General features: G+C 31.8%; 1 protein-coding gene and 1 non-coding gene across 2 annotated transcripts in view; both read right to left on the minus strand.

The window, feature by feature from the left end:
- Positions 1–22633, minus strand: part of LOC131846496 (klarsicht protein) — a 246427-nt gene that overhangs the window by 35138 nt on the left and 188656 nt on the right. The window contains exons 9-15 of the mRNA XM_059195817.1: positions 5350–5480; positions 5244–5295; positions 3411–3569; positions 2699–2879; positions 1383–1975; positions 837–980; positions 270–506 (exon numbers count right to left, since the gene is read on the minus strand). Coding sequence (XP_059051800.1) covers positions 270–506; positions 837–980; positions 1383–1975; positions 2699–2879; positions 3411–3569; positions 5244–5295; positions 5350–5480 — 1497 coding nt within the window. The remainder of the gene's footprint in view (positions 1–269; positions 507–836; positions 981–1382; positions 1976–2698; positions 2880–3410; positions 3570–5243; positions 5296–5349; positions 5481–22633) is intronic.
- LOC131846650 (U4 spliceosomal RNA) lies at positions 15857–15995 on the minus strand. Its single transcript, XR_009357682.1, has one exon. It is a non-coding gene; the product is annotated as a U4 spliceosomal RNA (small nuclear RNA).

Raw genomic sequence — 22633 nt, forward strand, 5'->3', positions numbered from 1 at the left:
CATACGGCCCATCAGGTAAACGGTAATCGTAGCTTATGGCCGCCTGAAACACATGAGGTGCGCATTGCCGACCATTAAGAAACCTTAATTTACCATTGAAAAACCCTATACTATAGTCTCTAAAGAATACCTCAGCAGGTAGTTTATTCCACAATCAAAGTGTATGCGGAAACCGCACTGTAAGAGACCACTTAAATTCTAGCGTGTGAGGATGATATCCCTGTCAATGGCGAGCAGTGCGAAAGGACCGGAAACATTAGCCACAATACCTGTACAGTAGTAGAACTTCCACGGAGTTTGGAGTTAGAATTAGCTGGTGTGACCCTTTGTGTCGATGCGAGAGTGTTCAAAGCAGATTCAGATATAGACATGTTGTGCGACATAGCGGCGACGTCGCCGGCGGTGGGCGTGGCCGCGAGCGATGCGCCCGCGCCGCTCAGCTGCGACAAGCACGACACCGACCACGGCCGCGCGCTGTTGCTACCTCTTTTCTTGCGCAGTTGCACCTGATGTACAGTTATACCTCAGCCCGATTGTTATAGTGATTGTGAGTACACGTGTGAGAACCAGATATATGGAAATGTCGGTATTATTATGAGTGAGAGAAAAGATATAGCCCCCAATTTTTATTTTATGAAGAATGTAATTAAAATATAATGTCGGGCATTTTTGTAACTTAGGTCGGAAGATTATACAAGATGCAATGGAAGTTAGATTGAGTGATATTTGTATGGACACAAATGTTTCGTTTATTTGTACAAACAAAATTTGTTATTAACGAACATATCAAGCGTACGAAAAGTGATCGTGAGTGTAAGCGTCATAGTTTATATTACCTTGGCGTGGTGTGTCGGGGTGACTGTACAGGTTGAAGTGCTCATGTCCATTGAAGAGTGCAGGTTTCTTTCTTCGGATGTGAGTGAAGTGTCGACTTCGCTCTCCGTTGTATACTCACCTGATGCGTCATAGCTTTCAGTAAACTGAAATATTAAAAATTATTAATTTACTATGTATATACACGAATGCATTAAAAAATCGACAGTTATATTACATATTTGATGATTAATTAATAGATAAAACAGAAAACCTTATGATAAATCTAAATACAGCACCGAACTTGTAATATAAATACTGTTTATAAACTACATAAAATGGTAGAATGACCTCGCTAAATCTTGTATATAGACTCACAGTTGATTGCTAATATCTAGATCTGTAAAGACGAGGCTATATAATTTTTAACTTTTTTGAACTATTAATACCTAATAGTCTGAAGTTTAAAATAGATTAACCTAACAATTTCTAGGCTTGAGTATTTAAGGAAATTTGATAACTATGACTAATTGAAAAATTACATTTGATTTATAGCATTAAAATCTTACCTGATGGTTATTATTTTTCCCATCCGAACTTTGATTTAACCATTCCTTAATTCGGGACATCTTTGTTCTGTTAACATTCTTGCCATCTTCCTCGAACATAAGCGGCTTAAAGCTTCTAGACCCCTTCTTCTTTGCCATATTCTGCTGAGCTTGTTTCTGTACTAATTCCTCTGCTTGAATTACTAATCTCTCGATATTCTTACATCTAGCTTGGTCGACTTTGAGCAGGTCTGGTGTAGACGACTCCATTTTGGGTTTCGGCGACGGTTGACATTCTTTCTTTTCGTCGTACGGCAACTCGCATTGGATTTCGACCGATGACGTCATTACATCAGTTGAGTCTTCATTTGCTATCTTGGCACCCTCGACGTAAGTCCATTCTTCTTCGGAAGATTCTTCTTGTGACTTCTCATCGGTTTCAATCATTTGCCTATCGGAGTCGGTATCATGATGTCTAAAGTAGAATGTGGCACAATGTTTGGATTTTCTATCCGTTTGGTTGAATTTTGACGTGTTGACTGGTTTCTTTCTTTTTATCACTGTTTGTGGTGTTTTCATTTTATCGTCTGTTGTCACGGTATGTACATCGAGGCCTACGACAAAAACTGACTATTAATCATTAATGAACAACAGCGATTGTTTATTTGTTTACAGTAATCGCATTTCGCAATACCTGTGATTGTTTGAATGTTTTTAAATACAGTTGCGAGAGCTCGCAAAAAGCTATTTAAACAATAGCTTTTTGCGAGTAATGTAATCTCATTAATTCACGAATTATTATTTACGTGTTTATATTTTATATATTACGTGTTCAAAAACTACAAATGCATATGAAAAGGACTTAAATTACACTGTCGTGAGACTATTATTTTTGTCGAAATAATCATTACGTTTACACTAAACATTGTGTTGAACATTCTAACTAGCTTGGAACGTACTCGAACATCTTTCTACTCGACTTTGCCATATTATTTGGACTTTATTAACGTTTCAACATAGTAGAGAACAGTTAATACGAGGTTCTCAAATTACTAATATAAATAAATTTTGAATCGAGATAACAACAACTACTCAAGGCATGAAATTTATATGGTCATAAAGACACATGTATATATACAGACAAGGGATGATTTTTATGTAATTGGAATGGCAAGCAAGCTGACGGACCACTTCATGATAAGTGGAACTGTCACAGTGATTCCACTGCAATATGTCACCCTTCCATCAAAACATAGACAACAAGCAGTAGTAGTAGTAGCAGTAATGTGTAGCGAAATAGAGGTATCCGCAGACATAGGGATAAGAGTACAACTGACCATCAGTTTGGTCTGCAGTGACCGGCACTGTCTGATCGGTGGGTTTGGTTCCAACATCGTCGCATGCGCCGGGCACGCGTCTCTCGTCCGCCATTTTGTTACTTGGTATTCTCACGTGTTCCGATTCGCAGTCCGATCCGAAACCGCGCCAAGTGTACGTTACCACATATTCTTGTTCCTCCTGGAAACATAATAAAGACAATACATATAATATAATATCAATTTAAGATAGAAATAATGTATAACATTCAAAGTACGAGTTATGCTTGGTTTGGGATACCATTGATGTTTCCATTCAACAATTTATTTAATTGAGGTAGAAAATTATTGTTTTCGGACATTGTAATAATATCATATGTTTAGAACATATGATATTGTTACAATGTCAGAAATACATAAATGTATCCAAAATTAGACAGTAGTTTCATATGTTTCAGTCCCAATAGCAATTCTCCACAAGATTTGTTTTTATAAGTAAACCTAATTTTTCTTCTGTGTCGTTTTTTGAAGAACAATTATTTACATGTATACAAGGAATTATTACTAGAATTTAATTCTTATTTCGAATATACTGAACTAAAAAAAACAACAATAAACAAACAAACGCAGGTACAAGGGTAAATTACTAATTAAGGCCGTGTTTTATGGCATAATATCGAGCAAACCAAAAAAATTAAATGAATGGCGGAAGGTTAATATGATGATGACATACCTCAGAGGCGGATTGTCTACTATCAACTGAGAGGTTCCTATGACGTCGCGGCGCATTGACTGGGGTGCGTTGTCGCCTCGGTGAGCCGCGACTAAGTCGTGGTTGTTTTAAGGCGGGTTCGTCGTCGCTGTCGCTTGCCGCTTCCACTGACGCCACACCCTGCAACACATAGTTTATTAAAATTAGTTTAATATTAAAAATATCTAAAAGAGCAAAATAGTGTAACGGCTCACATGATGGAAACTATCGCATATAGACAGGAACAGCACCATGGCCATCAAGTTAATAACGATGAGAGGCCCGTGATACGCAAGCATTACTGTTTTTTTTATTTCAGTTGTCACTGGCTTGTTTATCTATTTGTTCAGTTTATTACGTTGAATACAAAAAATAATTTACAGATGTCCATAATAGTAGGTACATTGTAAAACATAAAATAATAAACTTTACTCATATTACGTTTGATTGACAAACAATCCGTAACATATTATAGCATTTTAGATGATAGTTTAATTGCATATTTTCTGATGATTATTGACACTAGAACAATGCATCATAATTTACATACAAAGGAGAAATAATCTATTGAATAAAACGATCGTAACATTCACTGGCATCGTAACTTTCATTCACACAGAATTAACAATGTCTATTCATAAATTAATTTATGATCAGTATATGTCGTTTAAAAATTATAAGTGAATTTATGACCATTACAAAGATTTAATAAAATAGCTCGCTGCAACTATCCCGAGTAAACATAATGAAAATAGGTCAAATAATTTCTTATGGCAACAAATCATAAACATATCCCACGTGATTTCAATACAAAATTTATAGCATCACATACACGTGTACCAACCCTTTCGACTAGAAATTTATAAAAAAAAAAACGTTACTATTCATATTTATGCGGTCAAATTGAAAGTAGGCAAGGGTGAATTAAATTAGAGGTTAAATCGTCTCCACTCGAAACTGGTAGGGTTTTATTTAATTGTGTAGAAGTATTAGGGGAATCTATTATAATTTTATATGCCACTTGGGGTTATGTTTGCAAACAGGGTACGACGGGTGGCTGATTGTGCTATTGTGAACGATGGGAAACTGCGAAAAGTTATGTGTATTCGTGTAATAAATAAAATGCTAAGAGAAATTAATACCGGCACTTAGGGTTATCGCACGTGTCTTTTAAAGTGTAAAACATGGTGGTATTACTGTTATTTGGTTCTCTAACTTACGAAGTACTAAATAATAGAAAAATAATTGTTTAAGTTCAAATAAATGGACATGCCAGCAATATTATTATGATTAACTGATTGATCATTATGTAAATATCTCGATTTCCATTTTCTAGTTATCAATAACATATTTATCTTCACAACTGCTCTCATACAAGGTAGACTGAAGTGAACATAAAGTGGACTTGATAATTTACATTCGCAGCAGTGGTAGAATAGGTTAGCTTAAAATCATTCAGTTTGCCATACACCCCTGACAGTATCATGGTTAATTCCAAGTAATTCGTCTGGATATTGCGACTGATCAGACTTCATACTAATCTATAATTGTTAGCGGAGGCGAGTGCACCATACCATACCATTATTATCATCAATTAATAAAAAAAACCTAATCAGATTGACAACATAGGACGGGCTATGTCACGAAAGGCCAGTGACAAATCTTACTAATAAACGCGAAAGTTTGTAAGTATGGATGGATAGATGGTTGTTACTCTTTCACGCAAAAACTACGGAATGGATTTTAATGGAACTACAATAATGTAGCTTATAGATCAGAATAACATTATATAGTTAAATATAAAATAATAATAACCTGATTATTGATCCTGGCAATAAGACGATAAAGAGAACATTGACAGGCACGCCTACGCCCTTGTACACGTTAGCCATAATTCAATAATGATGGCAATAATAATAACTGCCACTCGATCGCCCGCAGGTACAAGAGGTGCCAGCGTCGCTCTAGAGCGCGCGCCGCGTCGCCACCGTTGCACAGACGCACCACCGAACTCACGATCCGACCGTGGCATTCCACGTCGCGTTGCAATACCTGGAAGGCAATAATATCTTTAGATATCGATACCTCAATAAATGAATGGCATGGTTTGTTAACGGTATTTCAATTTCAATTCCACTGGAGAGTCAGTCAGATTTGTATTTTTTTTTTTGGTATCGGTCGGTTTAGCATTCTAAAACACTATATACAATACAAATCAACGTCAACGTTGTTTTTCCACTGTATTATGTACAGTCTTACTTTGATCATAGCTCATATTTCGTTATTTTTTATGAGAAATTATCTATCTATTTGTATATTTTTATATGATGAAATAAACATGTCAATTAGAAAAAAATATAACATCATGTTAGTTGTAAAGACTTCGGGTAATGAACACCTAAAAATATACGTGTCAAATTGAGTACACCTTTAGTTTGGTAGGTAATACGTAAAAAATAAAAGGATTAATTCAATAATTTAATTTATTACCAATGATGGTTAATATTACAGTTGTCAGTAAACATTGCGTGTTATATTCAATAAGTTGAGAAAGTAAGGGTGCGATCATTAACTTGACCACACTCGAAAATTTGAGTGACAATTAAATATGACGAAATAATTGAAAGTTGTAAGAACGCGGATCTTCAAACACGCAACGAGATCAAGTATTCGAAACGTACTACGCGTGTTATGAAACTACAAATAACAATGACGGAAACAATATAGAAAATGTTCGACCCTATGTAGATAATAAAAAATATAATTTGACTGTGCACAATAAACTAATAGCAGATACCAACCAATCAAATTTAACAATAGCCGTTGACATAAGAACTCAAAGCTACTTAACCGAAAGAAAATTAAAAAAAAAACCTTAAAAAGTTAACAAAGGGTGGAACGTGCCTCGGTCGGTGCGCATGGCCATCCGGCTATGACAACCGATATTACAGTATTTATTCTTTTAACAGAACAAAGAGTGTGCTGATAGAACGATTTCACGACGAAAATTTTCCTGTCAATTGTTTGCAAGTTTCGTATTTCATACTAGGTAGTTTCACTTGCAATTTCTCTCGATATACTTTGAACAATTAGATACGCGGTGTGCTCGTTATAAAAACCGTATTTGGCTATATACAAATTGAAGTTGTATATAATTAAAGTCTTTGTACAAAAACACATTTAAATCGTGAAAATTATGTAGAATATAGAAAAAGGATATAGCTAAACTCTATTATTGATTGTACAAATAATAATCACATTTGGATTTGATTTTCGGATAAAAATCATGTTTTTATATTTCTACAGTGATCGTTCAAACTATCGAAGTACACAAGCCGAGATATTCCTATGAGAATCGAATCTATATTCAATATGAAAATTGAACAGTGTGAGAACACATTAAATCCGAAACATAAAAATCTTGCTTCTAACCAAATTCTTTGATTAGATGATGATAATTTCAAAACAAATGCATTGCGTTGGCGTATACATTAAAAGTTATACCGCAGATACGACGTGTAAATTACCTCGCTCACGTCTATTAGTACTAAATATAAACATAGTATTATGATTAGACATATATTCACACGTGAGATTTGTAGTAACCATCTTATTAGACAGACATTTTATTAGTACAGGAATAGATTAGAAATAAGAAACCCCAGGGGTCCAATCAAAACATCAAGAATGCTATCATCGATACGATCTACATGCATAGATTATGTCATTTGTCAATACCACGTGCGAGGTAGTTACCATTGAGGTATTTCATGTTAGTACTTCTGATTATAGAGTTGCACAATAGTAAAATAGAATAGTCATTTCACAGGCTCATTGTCCGATTGACTAGGTAACTACATTTCTGTCGGCCGGTTTCATTGGAATCCACACAATCACACAATACGTTGCATCACAACTGTAATAACTATAGCGATGCTATCTGTTTATTTAACGACCTTCATGATTTCAATAGCTTCAAAAAATCCAATCAAAACATAACCTCAATTTAAGAGACTTGATAAACATCAAAAAATTTATCACGTTGAATCTTCTAGAGATAACTTGAATTCAAATATTCTGTTTTTATATTTCTAAGGCGTCACTCACGTTGAAACCAATATTCTCATCACATTGTTCTATTGATTTATAAAATAATTATATAATACGTAGATTATAATTAGTACGGTGTATCATATATAGTATATCTATCTATCAGTTGTATAGCACTTATACAAGCTCGGTTAGTTAGGTTAGAACTAGATAGATGTTGTTATATATTCAGGGTTATTTATTCTTGTCTATCCACCGTTATAAAGCATAATACAACTAAAACTTAGTCGAGTTTCAATATAAGGTCAGTTTGCTTTTCAAGCGTTGATTTCTTATATATTTAAATTAAATATTTGCTGTTAAAGGCTAAAGTATGACAGGTTGTAAACGTGACATCTACGGTGCTTGATCAATTTTTAATTTGCCTCGGTTTAGCTATAGCTCAGCATGCTGTCTAATTATATTATGACAGCAAAGTGGACACACCAACAAGCGTCCCAGTTTAACATAGAGGCCTTGTAAATTAGGTTAATGCTATTAGAGTTATCAATGATGTTTTTCATATGTAAGATTATGTAAAAACGTTAAAATATCGTTGACACTTTCTGAATTATCTAAATGTTTTAAGTAACATTAAATGAATAGATATACGACCACACATTAAATATCATGGGGCATGGAGTCAAGGATGAGGATAGATGGCATTTTCATGCAATTCATTTCGTGATATGCCGTTTTAAGAACGTGATATATATTACATGTCTATTTTAACGTTAGTATTTCAATGATAGGAGTGACCTGATCAATAGATAACAATATAAATTTTAATACAATGAGCGTAAATAATTATAAATATTATTACGTGTATCATGTAAAACGTAACTAACAATATCGATTTTTTCAAGGTCCATAGTATTCTCATAATGTACAATATTAGTACGTATATGTTAATAAAAGTACCGAAATTGAATGAAGTTCATCATTAAAGAAAGATTATTTACGTATATTCAGAATAATTTAAGCTTTTTTGATATTTAATGTCATTATTACTTAAGTACTTAAGTGCATTTCTTGTAATTTTTGGCAATGTTGTAATCATCGTGATGAGATAGTCTCGTGGACATGGCGATAAAATTTCACAACGTGGTAAGATTTCCAATATCGTACATATAGATGTCATAAACATATTCAATTGCCAGTGTTTTTTTTTTGTAATTTAGAAAAGCATGTTTGATATATGAAGTTTTGATATTATTCCATTGCTACCCTTTATACACAGTAACACAAAAGATATAAGAAAACAATTTTAGCTAATAGAACCGATTTGTCTTATAAGAAAGAAAGAAAGAAAAGAAAGAAAAATATTTTATTCAGTGCAATGTAACAAAAATACAATATAAAGATATTTTTTAACTTGACAAAGAAGACAAAGCGTTTAAACATACATCAAATTAGTTCGTCAGTCGGGTACAAATCTGTTTTGTATAATAATATTAGGAAATTATTTCGAATGGAATATTTTTCACTATCACCATCTACGGCAATCGTATTTCATCATTTTGATCTGTAGAAGATTCAAAGTACAATAAATAACGAGATTGCTCAAGTTGGTAGCCCACAGGCGTGGTGAAGTCACGACATCATCAACTATTTTTTGTTGTTAATACTTCAACCTCTAGCATGGCAGTACTGCCGCGCGGCTTCATCTTTCGATACAGCTGGTCAATTCATTTTATCGATTAATATTGATGAGATATTCAATAAAAACTCAATTCCTTTGTTATGTTACTGAGTATTCTATTACAACCATATATATATTAGATTCAGAGTAATCATGACTCAGCTATCAAATAGATAACCAAATCGAAGGATATACCATTAACTGAAAAATAAATTATAAGTAAATTATATCTGATACAATTGTTGCTTGAGTTAGTTGAGATTCGTTCTGTTTTCTAGATTATAGAATGAAAAACAATATGGCAGTGCAATTACTGGATACTGTAACTTAAAATCTTCAAGTATTAAAATTCGTCATATCTCTTGGAAAATCAGCAATGGAAGCGTGATGACGCCATTGGTCCGAGAGTATATTTTTTTAACGGTATAAAATCTGGTTTGTGTACATGATTGCAGTTATAAATCGATGTCATCCCTATTCCTTAATTCTCCATAGCCCTGTGTCCCGTTAGCATCTACCATTAAAATAGATAGAGTCACCATTCATCGTCAACATCAAAATCATTATAAGGGTATTAAATATGTTCCTGTGATAGTTTGTTTGTTTAAGAATTGCGTCTCATTTATTACGAATGTTCAGAATAATGTCTAAATCATATATTTGCTATTTAAAGATCTGTTATGTCTTAATACCTTATACTTGATGAGCAACAAGATGAGTTTTTTAATGTTACGAGTAATTTTGATAGGACAACATAATTGTTGGTCTTCGTATATTTTAACGCTTGTAATTAAGTGGTTAAAAAGCTAATCGAACTTTTGAAAGAATATTACTTTAAACATACGGAAGTAGAATAAGCCTTTGAATAGTTCCAATCAATCAAAGTAGAAATGGACACGCCCATATAATCACCGCAAAATAAAGGCATTGTGCGTTCACCAGGTACCTACATCATTTGACTAGAATGTACAGGTACCTACTTTATTATTATTCTGACTGTTATATAAAGATATAGTAAATAGCTAGTTCCTTGTGTTAATCGTAATGAAATATGTCAAAACAATGAATTATCTGTATAAAAGTTAATGCTTTTCAATTATAAAGACACAAATTGCTCACGTAATAAAAAGATCATGATTTTTAAAATTAACCTTAGCAAATTAATACTTTAAACCCGGGTTCAGATCGTTTTATTACATATGACAAAAATAAAAATAAAATCAATAGAGAACGTTATCCTGATGCTTAAAAAACCAGATCTAGAAATGTCTTAAAATTCTAAAATTTAATAGATATTTAAAATGTGTAATATTTATGTTTATTTAGCAATGAAATGTTATATGCTTAATGGCAAAGCAATAGAGTTAAAATTGCAATATTGCAAGCGCATACATCAAGTTAACGTCAAGGTCCGGCGATCGGCGCATGCCGTCGGAGTCATCGGCCGCAGACTACGGATTTAGCCGAACCGAAGACGGAAATAGCCGAATGTCCAGAAAACATTCAGTTGTCCGCGTTTCAGCATTATTTAGATCTGTTTAGATGAAGCATACCACGGAACGGTCAATGCCGGTGTAAGCTGTGAACGAGAAAATCCCCCACTTCTCCTTTCTTAAGATTCTCACGTGTTCGTGTATTACTCGCAAACAATCAATGCGTGATCTATTGAACTACTGACCCTACATTACTTCAAATTCACGGCTTTTAAAGATTACAAAACGTTGTTTGTAATCAATCAGTGTGTTTCGGTTCATCTTTATTAAGGAATTGAGGTCGAGGATGATTGATTAGCAGATTTGAAGAGTTTGAAATTAGAGGCCCTTATTGTAACACCCGCTGAATATCATAATTGTTTGTTTAATTTTTACAATTATTTTAGGTATTTGGTAAGACGTGATTAATTGTAGAAAAAAATGATAAATGACTTAGAAAAGTATGTTGCGGTATTTTGTATGATTGACCGATTGATAAATTTTATACAGGTCATCAATATAATATTAGTGTAACTTGTTCGATGGTGTCGTTGATGTTAGGATATTCAATCAAATAGTATATATTCTAAAAATAAACTGAACTACGAAATAAAAAACCTTTTGAAAGCAAACAAATGGCGTTATATAAATCAAAGAAAATTTGTCTTAAGGTTATACAAGTAATGTTGATGATTGTGTATGACGGTTTAAATATGAATGAAGTTTTTCAAGATCAAAACCCATCACCAATCTAAAACGCACAATTTTACATTGAATGTATGATTCATGTCATTTGCTTCATGCTTTAGAGGTTAGGTAAAACATCGTCGTCCGGTAAGACACATCACATCAGAAGTAAACAACGAAGGACTAGAAACTCTTTACAATAAAAGACTTTAAACTATCAGTAGAGCAAATAAATAGACTTTAAACCATTAGTAGAACAGTAATAGTAACGTATTATATATGAAGAATTTATTTGTAAGTTATGAAAGAAATTGTATATTTGTTTTTGATTAGATAATGAGCTTAAATTATACATCAGAAATTTACTTGGTGGTACTTTTTGCCTATATACACACACACACATGATCATAATAAAATTATATGTGACTCCCTTAGTACCCCTCATGCGTTATCATTTTTGAAGACTAAGTTAACCGCTGTGACCCGTAATTTTGCTACTAAATCACGTAATACAGCTTGAATCGGCTTAGTTTAATTCACTAACATTTCGATAATAATTATAGCATACAATATAGTATTGGTCAATAGTCTACAATAAAACCGGATGAGACCAAATTAGATTCAATTATAAAAAACTCCATTGTTATATTCAAAAGTTCGTCCGTCGTGACGGAGTCACGAGAAATTGATTTCAAGGTTACAAGAGCATCATTTAGCGACAACACCGGAACTGTGTGAATCAATGAGGAATTTCTAAGCGTACCTATTGTGAATGATTAGAGGCAAACAAATTGAACGGTCGTGGCTTCATATCCTATTTAAGAACCAGTTCAATCAAACAACAATGTATGTACTAAGAAACAAGATCTACGTCTCTAACAAGCTGAGCTTTTAACAAGTAAGCAAAGAAATATATTTGTACAAAATGTGAATAAATTAATATTAATTATATTACAAATGCAAAGTAAAGGTTTGATTTTATTTAATTTGAATGGAAAACAAGCTGACGGACGGCCCCCTGATGGTAAGCATTATGCGTCGCTATATGTACATGAATGACAACATCACGTCATATTGTCGTTCCAGAGGCATTTGGTTTTTATTTAAAATATACATATCTTAATAATAATATAAACACGAAAGTTTGTAAGTATAAATGTTTGTTAATCTTTCACTCTTTTACTCACGCAAAACGGAACGGATACTACGGAACGGATTTTAATGAAACTTTACTGTAATATAGCATAAGACATAGGCTATATTTTTTGTAAAAATTTACCGCGGGTGAAACCACGGGTACAGCTAGTAATAAATATATTTTCTCCTGATTATTTGCTTTGGAGACATTTGTATATATAAATAATTATGACTTTTCTGCCGAACAAGTATATTTAAAAAAAATTGTAGTTTTTTTAAATTCTTCAAGAATCGAAGTAACTTGCACGTATTCTAGAATATTCTTCATAAGAAATTAAGTATAATTATACAGTGTGCCTTTACTTTGTCTGCACTTTCATCGGTTCTATAGTGAAACGTACATGTGATTCCTAGAGACAGATTAGATAAACCTACCAGTACGATATCCATTAAGTAGACCGTTATAATATGGGTTATGTCACCGCAAAAGGAAGAACGGATGTGCAACCGGCTACACTATAGTGGTCCTATCAACAATTTTCCATGTACTTGCTTCGGAAATTCTCAATTTACTGTTATTATGACGATAGCCTAAGTTGAGAGCTATTACTCATTAATTCTGTCGATTTGTAATATAGGATATCATAATTTAATTTTACAATATAAATAGTCAAATGCAGTTAACTATAGTAAATTTGTTACCATAATCATCATATACTATTAATTCCAACATTTATGACTTATAAAATGATTATGGTTACGTTCAATGAACTGTTATAATAACTAAATTAGTCGCTGTGGCTGGAAATGTATAACATCAGTTATATGCTTAATTAACTAGGTTATAATATAGTATAACCTAACAACCGCGAATCGGATTTTGGAAGCCACCCATGAGTCCGTCTTCCATTGATTGCTTAAGTTTGAAGTGTTATAACATACATCACAAATCAAGTTATCGATAAGATCAAATTTTTGAAAAAATTCTAATTTAAAATTGTATATAAAGTAGAGCGTCTTAATATTACAATCTACAAGATTGAAGCTCTCTTATAACAGCCGACATCAATATAAGTTGAATCAAATAGTCGTTAATTATATTTATGACTAACTTTCGGTAATTCTAAATATAATTTATACGAAGATACGCGATAGAAAGATGTTCCTTAATTTGAATTTTACCTTGTAATTGTAGCTTTCATTATTTTCACGGAAAAGCTACATTTTGTCACAATTACAAATTCATTACGTCTTCCTTCTTTGCAAAAGGAATAAAAATATACATCTTACAAATCAATTTATTTTTGTATAAAATTAAATAAACTTTGCTATACGTTTATATTATTCTTTATTTTACTTCTTACCTTTCTCTACGTAGTTTAAACTGCACTATATATTTTAGAGAAAAGTACAAATGAAAATAGTAGTTCATACATAAAAAGTACATTTTTATATGGAAAAGCTGATACTACCGAAACAGCATACGAATTTGAATTGATAGACAAATAGAAATTTCATTTGAATACAGATTGTATTTAAATGAATGTATTTTTTATTCTGTCAGTCATTCGGTCAGAATATTTCGAATTAATAGACAAATAAAATTGTCTGTATTAAAATTAAGGTTTTTTTATTCTATCATTCATTTGGAAAACATATGAAGCACAAGAAGAATGAGCAAGAAACTTGTGAAATTCATACAAAACAGCACGGATGCAACCCGAAACTTGAATAGGTTAATTTATTCAAATGTTATTGTAAACATAAGAACCCAATCGTGATAAACAATGTTCTCCGATTCGGTTTAAAATTCTGTTATCTACTTGGGTGGTTATAGGAAATGTAGCGTTTTAACTGACGTTGAAGCCATAAACATTTGTTTGATGCGTCAGTTCAAACGGTTCATATCGTACTGCATTGTACCTTGTTTGCAGCAATGGCAGACAGTCCGGTTCATAAAGCCGGAATACTATGTCTTAAATATGAATGTTCAAGTGGCATATTACTGAACGTTGTCTAGATAAGGGATGCAAGATGGTCATCCAGAATGAATATATGGAGGTATGTGAACGTATATATGTAATTTGTTTGTTACTTTTTCATAACTAAACGACTGAACGGACCTGAATAAAATTTGAAGATATCAAGAGAAAAAAGGCGAAGTCGCGGGACATGGCGGTCTTAGGATTTTTTTTAGATAATATAGATAAAGAGCAATAATAACACTTTAGACACCCTTATTTTGTAGTTATAAATCAATAAATAAAAATAATTATTTAAAGTAATAAAAATGAAATAATTGCAAACATAAAGAAAAACTTATTTATTATTGTTAAATCGTAATTGCTGATTACAAATTGTTTATTAAATATTTACCTATTATAAGAAAGAAACAAAAACTAAACATTCTGAGTAAAATACTTCGCAAAAGGATATAATAGACTTTCTTGTTTGTAGATTTCATAAAACAAATTCAATTAATGCTGATAAAAGTTTTTCTATTTTATCTACTTGAAATAGCAAACATATTAACGTTCTTATATACAACCATTTTTATTCCCATAAAAAGTACATAAATAACCACCTAGTAAAACCATTTAAAATGCCTTACAAGGTGACCTCATGACCGTCATCAAAGCAGTCAAAGTTGAATCGTGTCACCGAGAGTCCGTTACTCCTTACTTGAAGATTGTTATAAACCGTATGCAGTATATTGATGGCTATAAATATGTTTAGCTTCGCAACTAGTTCCCACAGCCAGACGCCAAGCGTAAACACATAATTGGATCAAATTAGCACAGATACACAACATATATCACCGCCATTTGTAAAACCATTCAAGCTATCAAGGTCTCTTATGAAGCCCTTGATTGCTAGAAACTAAAGATTTGTTTTTTGTTTGTATATGCGAATGTACATATGACTAAGCTTAATAATTAGCAGACTTAAGAATCTGTTCTCAATAAAAAAACCTAAGTTAATTTACTGGTGAGTAGTATATATAGACTAGCTGACCTGGCAAACTTTATTTTGCTATATCAATTACTTCTGTACAAGAGTGGCTATAATCTAGGGGTATAAAAAGAATCTACGACCTATTTTTACATCGATCAAATTATACACCAATAATTTTATAAAATTCGGTCAAGTCGTTTCGTAGTTCGATAAGAAACACTGTGACACGAGATTTTTAAATATTATATTTAAATTCGCAACACCTGCAATTGTAGGTGTATGTGAAGTGTTGTGAAACTGGGTGGATCACTAGTATAAAAAAAAGCATGTTTATCGAATGGTTAAAATTATTATCCGATATTATATATAAACATATATAAAAGAAGTAACGGTTTAATGTTGGTTGGTGTGCATTGCACTTCCATTCTTATTTTATTCTTTATTAGGCCTTTACAGCCGTTCAAAAATTGCCATAGCGGACGGTATTTCACGTCCACAAGGCGGGGTATTGGTAAAGTTTTCAACTAGCAATAATCGCACCTCGGATTAACCTCATTGGTTACGATATTGCCTCTGCGCAAAGTTAACTCCGAAAGTTTGTGCCAAATGTCTTAGTCAACGGCAAAAGTGAAAATGAAGCGCGTTTTAACTTGACTGTAGCGCCATCTAGTAGTTCATTTTAACACTACATTCAAAACATCTTCATTCCTTGAAAATATATAACAATATCATTTATTCTGTAGCAAAACTTAATAGTTTTGCTATAATATAATAATATTATATTATTTGTTACACTAATTTACACTATTGTTATATAACAATAATACATACTTTTGAATAAAACATAAAAAATTAGAAATTACTGTACTTACACGAAGTGCCGAACGGAGCAACTTCGATAAGAACAGTTATTAAAATGAATTCACACATATCGAAAATATTGCGTAATATACATTCAAAATGGAAGTTACACATAACATACATAGAAAATAAAAACAAACAAAACATGTTCGCCATCATGAAGAATAAATAGTAGAAACAATTTATTCGTCGTTTTAATTTGCCGTTCCAACGTAAAAATTATGTGTATTTGTTCTATAACAAATACATATACATTTTAATGTAGAACGTCAATGAAATGAAAATACTTTAAAATAAATAATGGGACCAATTGGCAGCGATTGGTACTATCCGAATTTTAATGGAAATAAGACTATATAAAATGTATAGGTTAATTATATTTTAGAATGTAATGCTCATCACGTCTCCAAATAAAATGTACTTTAAAATTAACGACAGTTAACTATTGTTTTAATTTGATTTTAGGTTAATAATAGCAATCAATTTGTACTATATTTATGAATTAACACAACTGTCATGATGATGAAAATCATTACGTAAAAAAAGAAGAAAGCTAAAATCACGCGCGTAGAAAATCAGTGACAGGCTACCATATCAAATCGCAAAATACTCAAGGCAAAGGCATGCCATGACGAATTACTGAAATGGAACTTAGTATCAGCAGGTCACTATAAGGTAATCGTTGACGTAACCTGCTATCCATAACAAGCACTGTATTAGGTAAATGAAATGAGCCGTGACTGTACGGAACTGTGAAATCGTCGATCGCGGTGATAATGCAACGGTGATCAATGATCGCCCTTTGTTTATGGGCAATGGTATATGCCTTAGAAAATGAAGTTGTGCAATTTGAATATTAAAGTATTGATTTTTTTTTAAGTTACGCTCTTATTTTCCATAGACTGAAGGTGCATTTTATTTTTTTGTTCATACTATTTCTTTTCTTTCCCGTTTTCCTTGCTCCGCGAATATATATATTGTGGCTTCCCGCAGTTATATATTTATATATGCACCTAATAACAATACCAAAGTAAACACTACTTGCATAAAAGTTATAAATTACAGAAACTCAGTCATATAAGACAAATTCAGGTAATGAGCATTTTCATACTCCTATCCTAAATAAAGCCATTCTAATAAGAATTTCAAAATTTACATGGCAATAATCGTTACCATACTAAAGTCGGAATAATTCTCGTAATTGCTGTATGATACCGCAAAACGTCTTGGTTGCTTGCAAAATTGTGACTCATCGAAATAAGGTTTATAAACATCGTGAGATCCTTCAAAGGTACTGTGGGTATTATAAGAAGGGCTTATTCTGATCTTTTTTAATAATTGCAGTTTTGGAGATAATTAGCATCGAAATTTAGAATGTAGATCGTATACATGGGATAATAAAAAAAATATTATTCTTAATAATGGCCAATAAATACAAATATTTGACAGTTTTGCCTAAAAAGTTTCAAATAAGTTAATAATATATTACATAGAGATATATATATAGTAGCAAATAAACCGCAATGCCAATAACTCGCACGCCTTTCATCATTTCGTAAGTCAATTGCATCAAAATAATCAAATGTGATGGAAACGATTTCTTCAGTATTTTCTTTTGCATCCGTCACTCTATACAGCTCGATATTATATATACATTTTCTTGTAATGTAAATGCTTTTATATCGGAACTAGTTGACCCGCAATTTCATCTTCGTTACATTTCCCTCGAAAGCGAACCTTTCATTATAAATTAATCAATTCATAATATACATTATGCTTACAATTGTATTCTCTAGATAGGCCTCTTCAATATTAAACACTAGCTGAGCCGTGCAACTTCGTATACGTTAAATTCGTATACCCCTATTTTTGCTACATTTCTCATTGTAGCTCCGCTACTATTGATCGTACGTATAGATGATACGTATACGATACGTATAGTCTTTCTCGAAAAGGGGGCTATCTAATACTAAAAGAATTTTCAAATTCAGTTTATGAGATACAGAGATTATCCTCCTCTTCAACACATTAAAGCTCAGTCTAACTAACAATTACTTACTGTTTTTCTTATTATATTTCTTTTATATAAATATTTATAATAACAATCAACTCTTTATTGTGCATAAAGAGTTAATTCTTATTATAACAAACAGTAAAATGATTATTATCTAAAATTTTAATGACACTCAGTATCCTAGTAATAATACTGCAACTCCGCGAAGTAAGCAATCAGTCTACAACACAACCTGTAATCTGTTTGCAAATCACTGTAATAACTCTCAGTTCCTAGCTACGAATATATGAATGCAACCATTCTGACATCGTCGAAATCTGTTGAATGCAAATTGATGCATATCATTTGTATTTCATGTATGGTTAAGGAAATAATATTCATTATTATTCAGTTACGTAGTCTATATGTTTTTCTTACAATGTTCTTTATGAAATAAATAAATGTCATAACATTATCGCGAAAATTGCTAATAATATAATATTTCAGGACAATTCACACAGCGCCATCTAGTCCCAAGCTTGTGAATATGGTTACTAGACCATTAATATTTTTTTATAAATACATCTTATATTACTAATATTATAAACGCGAAAGTTGTGAATACGTATGAATGTTACTCTTTCAAGCAAAAACTAGTGAACAGATTTTGATGAAACTACAGTAATATAGCTTATACATCAGAATAATATATAGGCTATAAATTTCACGCAGGTGAAACCGCGGGCACAGTGAGTACTTAATACATACAGAAAACATCCAGATCGATACAAAAAATCATATTCATGAATACAAATGTTTGTACCGTGCGAGAAATAGAATACTAAAACATAAAGCATGGATTTTATTATAGTGTGAGCAATTATGAGTAGTTATTTAATATTTATGAATGTTAGCATATACTAAATAGCATTATTAAAGTCGCTGATATTACACTAAATCATAGCAGTTTATCATCATTTCTTTGAAATTATAAACATAGATAACTAATGTAATGAATTTCCGTTTGGTTATATCCTCATTAGTCGGAATAGCGATATATGTTGAATGAGTAACGCTGTCATCACCTTTATTATATAGCAAACAAGCTGACGGCCCACCTGATGGCAAGCGGTAACCATCGTATATATGTATATATAATACATGGACAGCAATAAGGGCATCACGTTATCATGTGACACCTGTGATACCACTCATTGGTTGCCATTCTCGAGGACTAAAATGTCGTGACTCTCATAACTATTCATACATTACATTGGTAATACTATGTTGTTATCAGATCGACCTTTTTTTAAATTCCTTATAAACGATCCTAATTCAAAAACTAAAAAGACAATCTTACTTTACAAATATTATAAAACTGAAAGTTTATCAATATGGATGGATGGATGTTTGGTACTCTTTCACGCAAAAACTACTGAACGGATTTTGATGAAACTTCACAGTAATATAACTTATACATCCAAATAATACATAGGCTATAATTTAAAAAGATATTATGCATAGTGAAATATAATAGTAACTGTCAAATGTGTTACAGATGAAGTTGCGCGGATCATCTTGTATACAATTACTACTATACTACCTGCATTAAACGTAGAAAAATACTTCTTTCAAATTCAACAACAAAAGATATTTTATTGTTCGGCAAATGATTTGTTTATTATGTATTTGTATAAGTAACACGTGTAGACATGTATAGTACACGTGCAGCTGTGCATTGTGCAATGACCCGCTGCAATAAGGCGAACCCTTCGTCCCAATGATTAGCGTATTGAAATCAATCAACTCGTAACTCGACATTATGCTTACAGTTGTATTGTCTATATATTTCAATTCAATATTAAACATGTAAGTAGTTAATAGGTCTTGCATTTTGATAAATCTTTATTCAAATAAACTTAATATAAGCATATAGAAAAAGGAATACTTTTTTTATGGGTAAAGATAGATAGAAGATATTTAAATAATATTTCTTCAAATCAATATCAATAGAAGCATCAAGAAAACGTTATAATTTTTAATGAGTATCCCGCTCTTTTCGGAAAGTCGTGCGCTATTAGTGTGACAAATGAAATGACGTATTTGATTGACTGATTTGATGCTTACCTGTACCATACTAAATGCAGATTTAAGTGGATTGGGAAACGATTTTACAGGGCACCTAATCGTAAGTGAAAACCATTAAATAAATACATGAATATCATCACAGATATCAAGACATGTGATGTCCGTAGTATTCCTCATATGTTGTAATTTCGGAACACTAGTGTGTTATGCATCCGTACACTATACGTAAAAGTCTATGTACTCTTTAATAGAAAACATAGACTAGAAAGCTGCTTAACGGCTGAAATAGTACAAATAAAGGTACGACGACTTTGTACAAAGTTAAATCCGGTAAAAATATTGTTTATATGTAGATATCAAAGGAAACTGAAATAAGTAATACTTAATGAATAATAAGTTTAGCAAAAGAAATGACATCATTGATCAAATGGAAGATTATGATAATATTGTACTTTGGTGATAAGACTTTTCTTGTGTCCGAGGTAGACAAGTATGAATAAATAAATAGTAGGTATATAAATCTACCATAAATATCTAGTACCTATTATAAAATTACCAGAATTTGTATATAATTGGAGAAATAGTTTTCTAAAAAGATGGATTGATCTTTTTAGAAAACTATTTCTCCAATTATAGCATAGAACTCAATTAAATTAAGTATTTAATTAACACGAGACATATATTCTTGTCCACTGTGATAAAGTTTTCAAGCATTAAAAAATTAAAGCTACTGTTTCTATAATACTTAGTAATTTAACGCCAAAATTACGACGGCGAGTAAAATAATAAGAGAAATTAATTTATTTGTTGTTATCAGATGTGAATTAGGTAAAAATTTGTATTCCTAAATGGCAGTATGTTTTTCGGCAAATTTGTAAGAAGAATACATAGAATTGCCACAATGTTTTCTTTTGTTAATATTATAAACTATTGGCCTGCGGTTTGGTTGCAGTACTTACAAATTTGTGAGTCTTGTATATATTACACAGTATACAGCGTATCACTCTGGAATAATGTATATTTCAAACTGTAAAATATTTTTTCGGTGTGGTTCAGGAGTTTACTTTCTACATAACGAAGTCCTCTATAATATTAGTATCTATGTGAAGTGAGTTTTTGCTTGTTACCTGATTTAATAAACACTCAACTAAGCATGTAATAATTTCATTAATAGTCACGCTTATGAGTATAATCTTTACCAATACAGCATAGCATGTTGTTCCGACAATAAACAATGAAGACTTATTAAAACTGTATTTCGCAATAAATTACACCTGGAGTTGTTCAATATGCATTGTGTTGTTTACCTATTATATATTGAATCACCAACAAGCTAAACTTGTTGGTGATTTAGTAAATTATAATAAAATTAGATTTATACTGTACAAGACAATTATATTGATAACACAAACCTCATTGATGACTTAATGTGAAATTGAAGTATATATTGAAGGCTATCATTACCTGCAACAAAATAATATTACTGTGTTATAAAAAATATTTATGTAACATTACTATTATTAACACATATAAATAAAATGGACACTCTCTATGGGTACATAAGGCAGCCGCCGATAGTATTGTTGGCGCTTTATATTTCAGTTAAATATACATGATGACTGAGAATATATGTTAGAAGAGTTTTTTTTTAAAACGGTTATTAATTTTATAATTATAATTAATATTTCTAATATCTCAAAATAAAATTTTTAAGAAATATAAAAAAAGCATTAAATAAATTTAGTTAAGAACAATCCGATCAATGATACGTAGCTATCAAACACAAAAAACGGCATCACATTAGTCCTACGTGTAAGTTAGGTACTTAGTAGGTATCTAAGAAAATGGTCAGTTGAGTTGACAAATACAGATTTAAATAGCAAGTAGATGACGCAAGTGCGTCTATTTCGCGTGCCCTTTTACGCAAACCGCTTAATCGCAATTTGGGTATACTATTACGAAGAAAAATAAGTTAATAAGTTATTGTGAATTGAAGGTAGTGTTACAAAACTGTTATTTATTAATTTAAATATTCAATTAAATTAAATTCGGTTTATACGCTTGCCAAATAAACAAAAACTGATTTATGTAACCATGTTGGAGCCTGACATCTGTTTTAGTAATTGTGAAAAAAATTTTGACGGTGCAAATATAATGAATGAGATAAACAATATATCAATATATATTTCGACAAGACAAATCAGTATAAAAAACCTAACTTTATATTCTAGAACAAAAGTAGCAATTACACACATGTACTATCAATTTTATGTAAGTACCT

Source organism: Achroia grisella, unplaced genomic scaffold (genome assembly GCF_030625045.1).
Source record: "Achroia grisella isolate CSIRO2021 unplaced genomic scaffold, CSIRO_AGI_Agris_v1 utg511, whole genome shotgun sequence".
In the NCBI taxonomy this organism is placed as follows: domain Eukaryota; kingdom Metazoa; phylum Arthropoda; class Insecta; order Lepidoptera; family Pyralidae; genus Achroia; species Achroia grisella.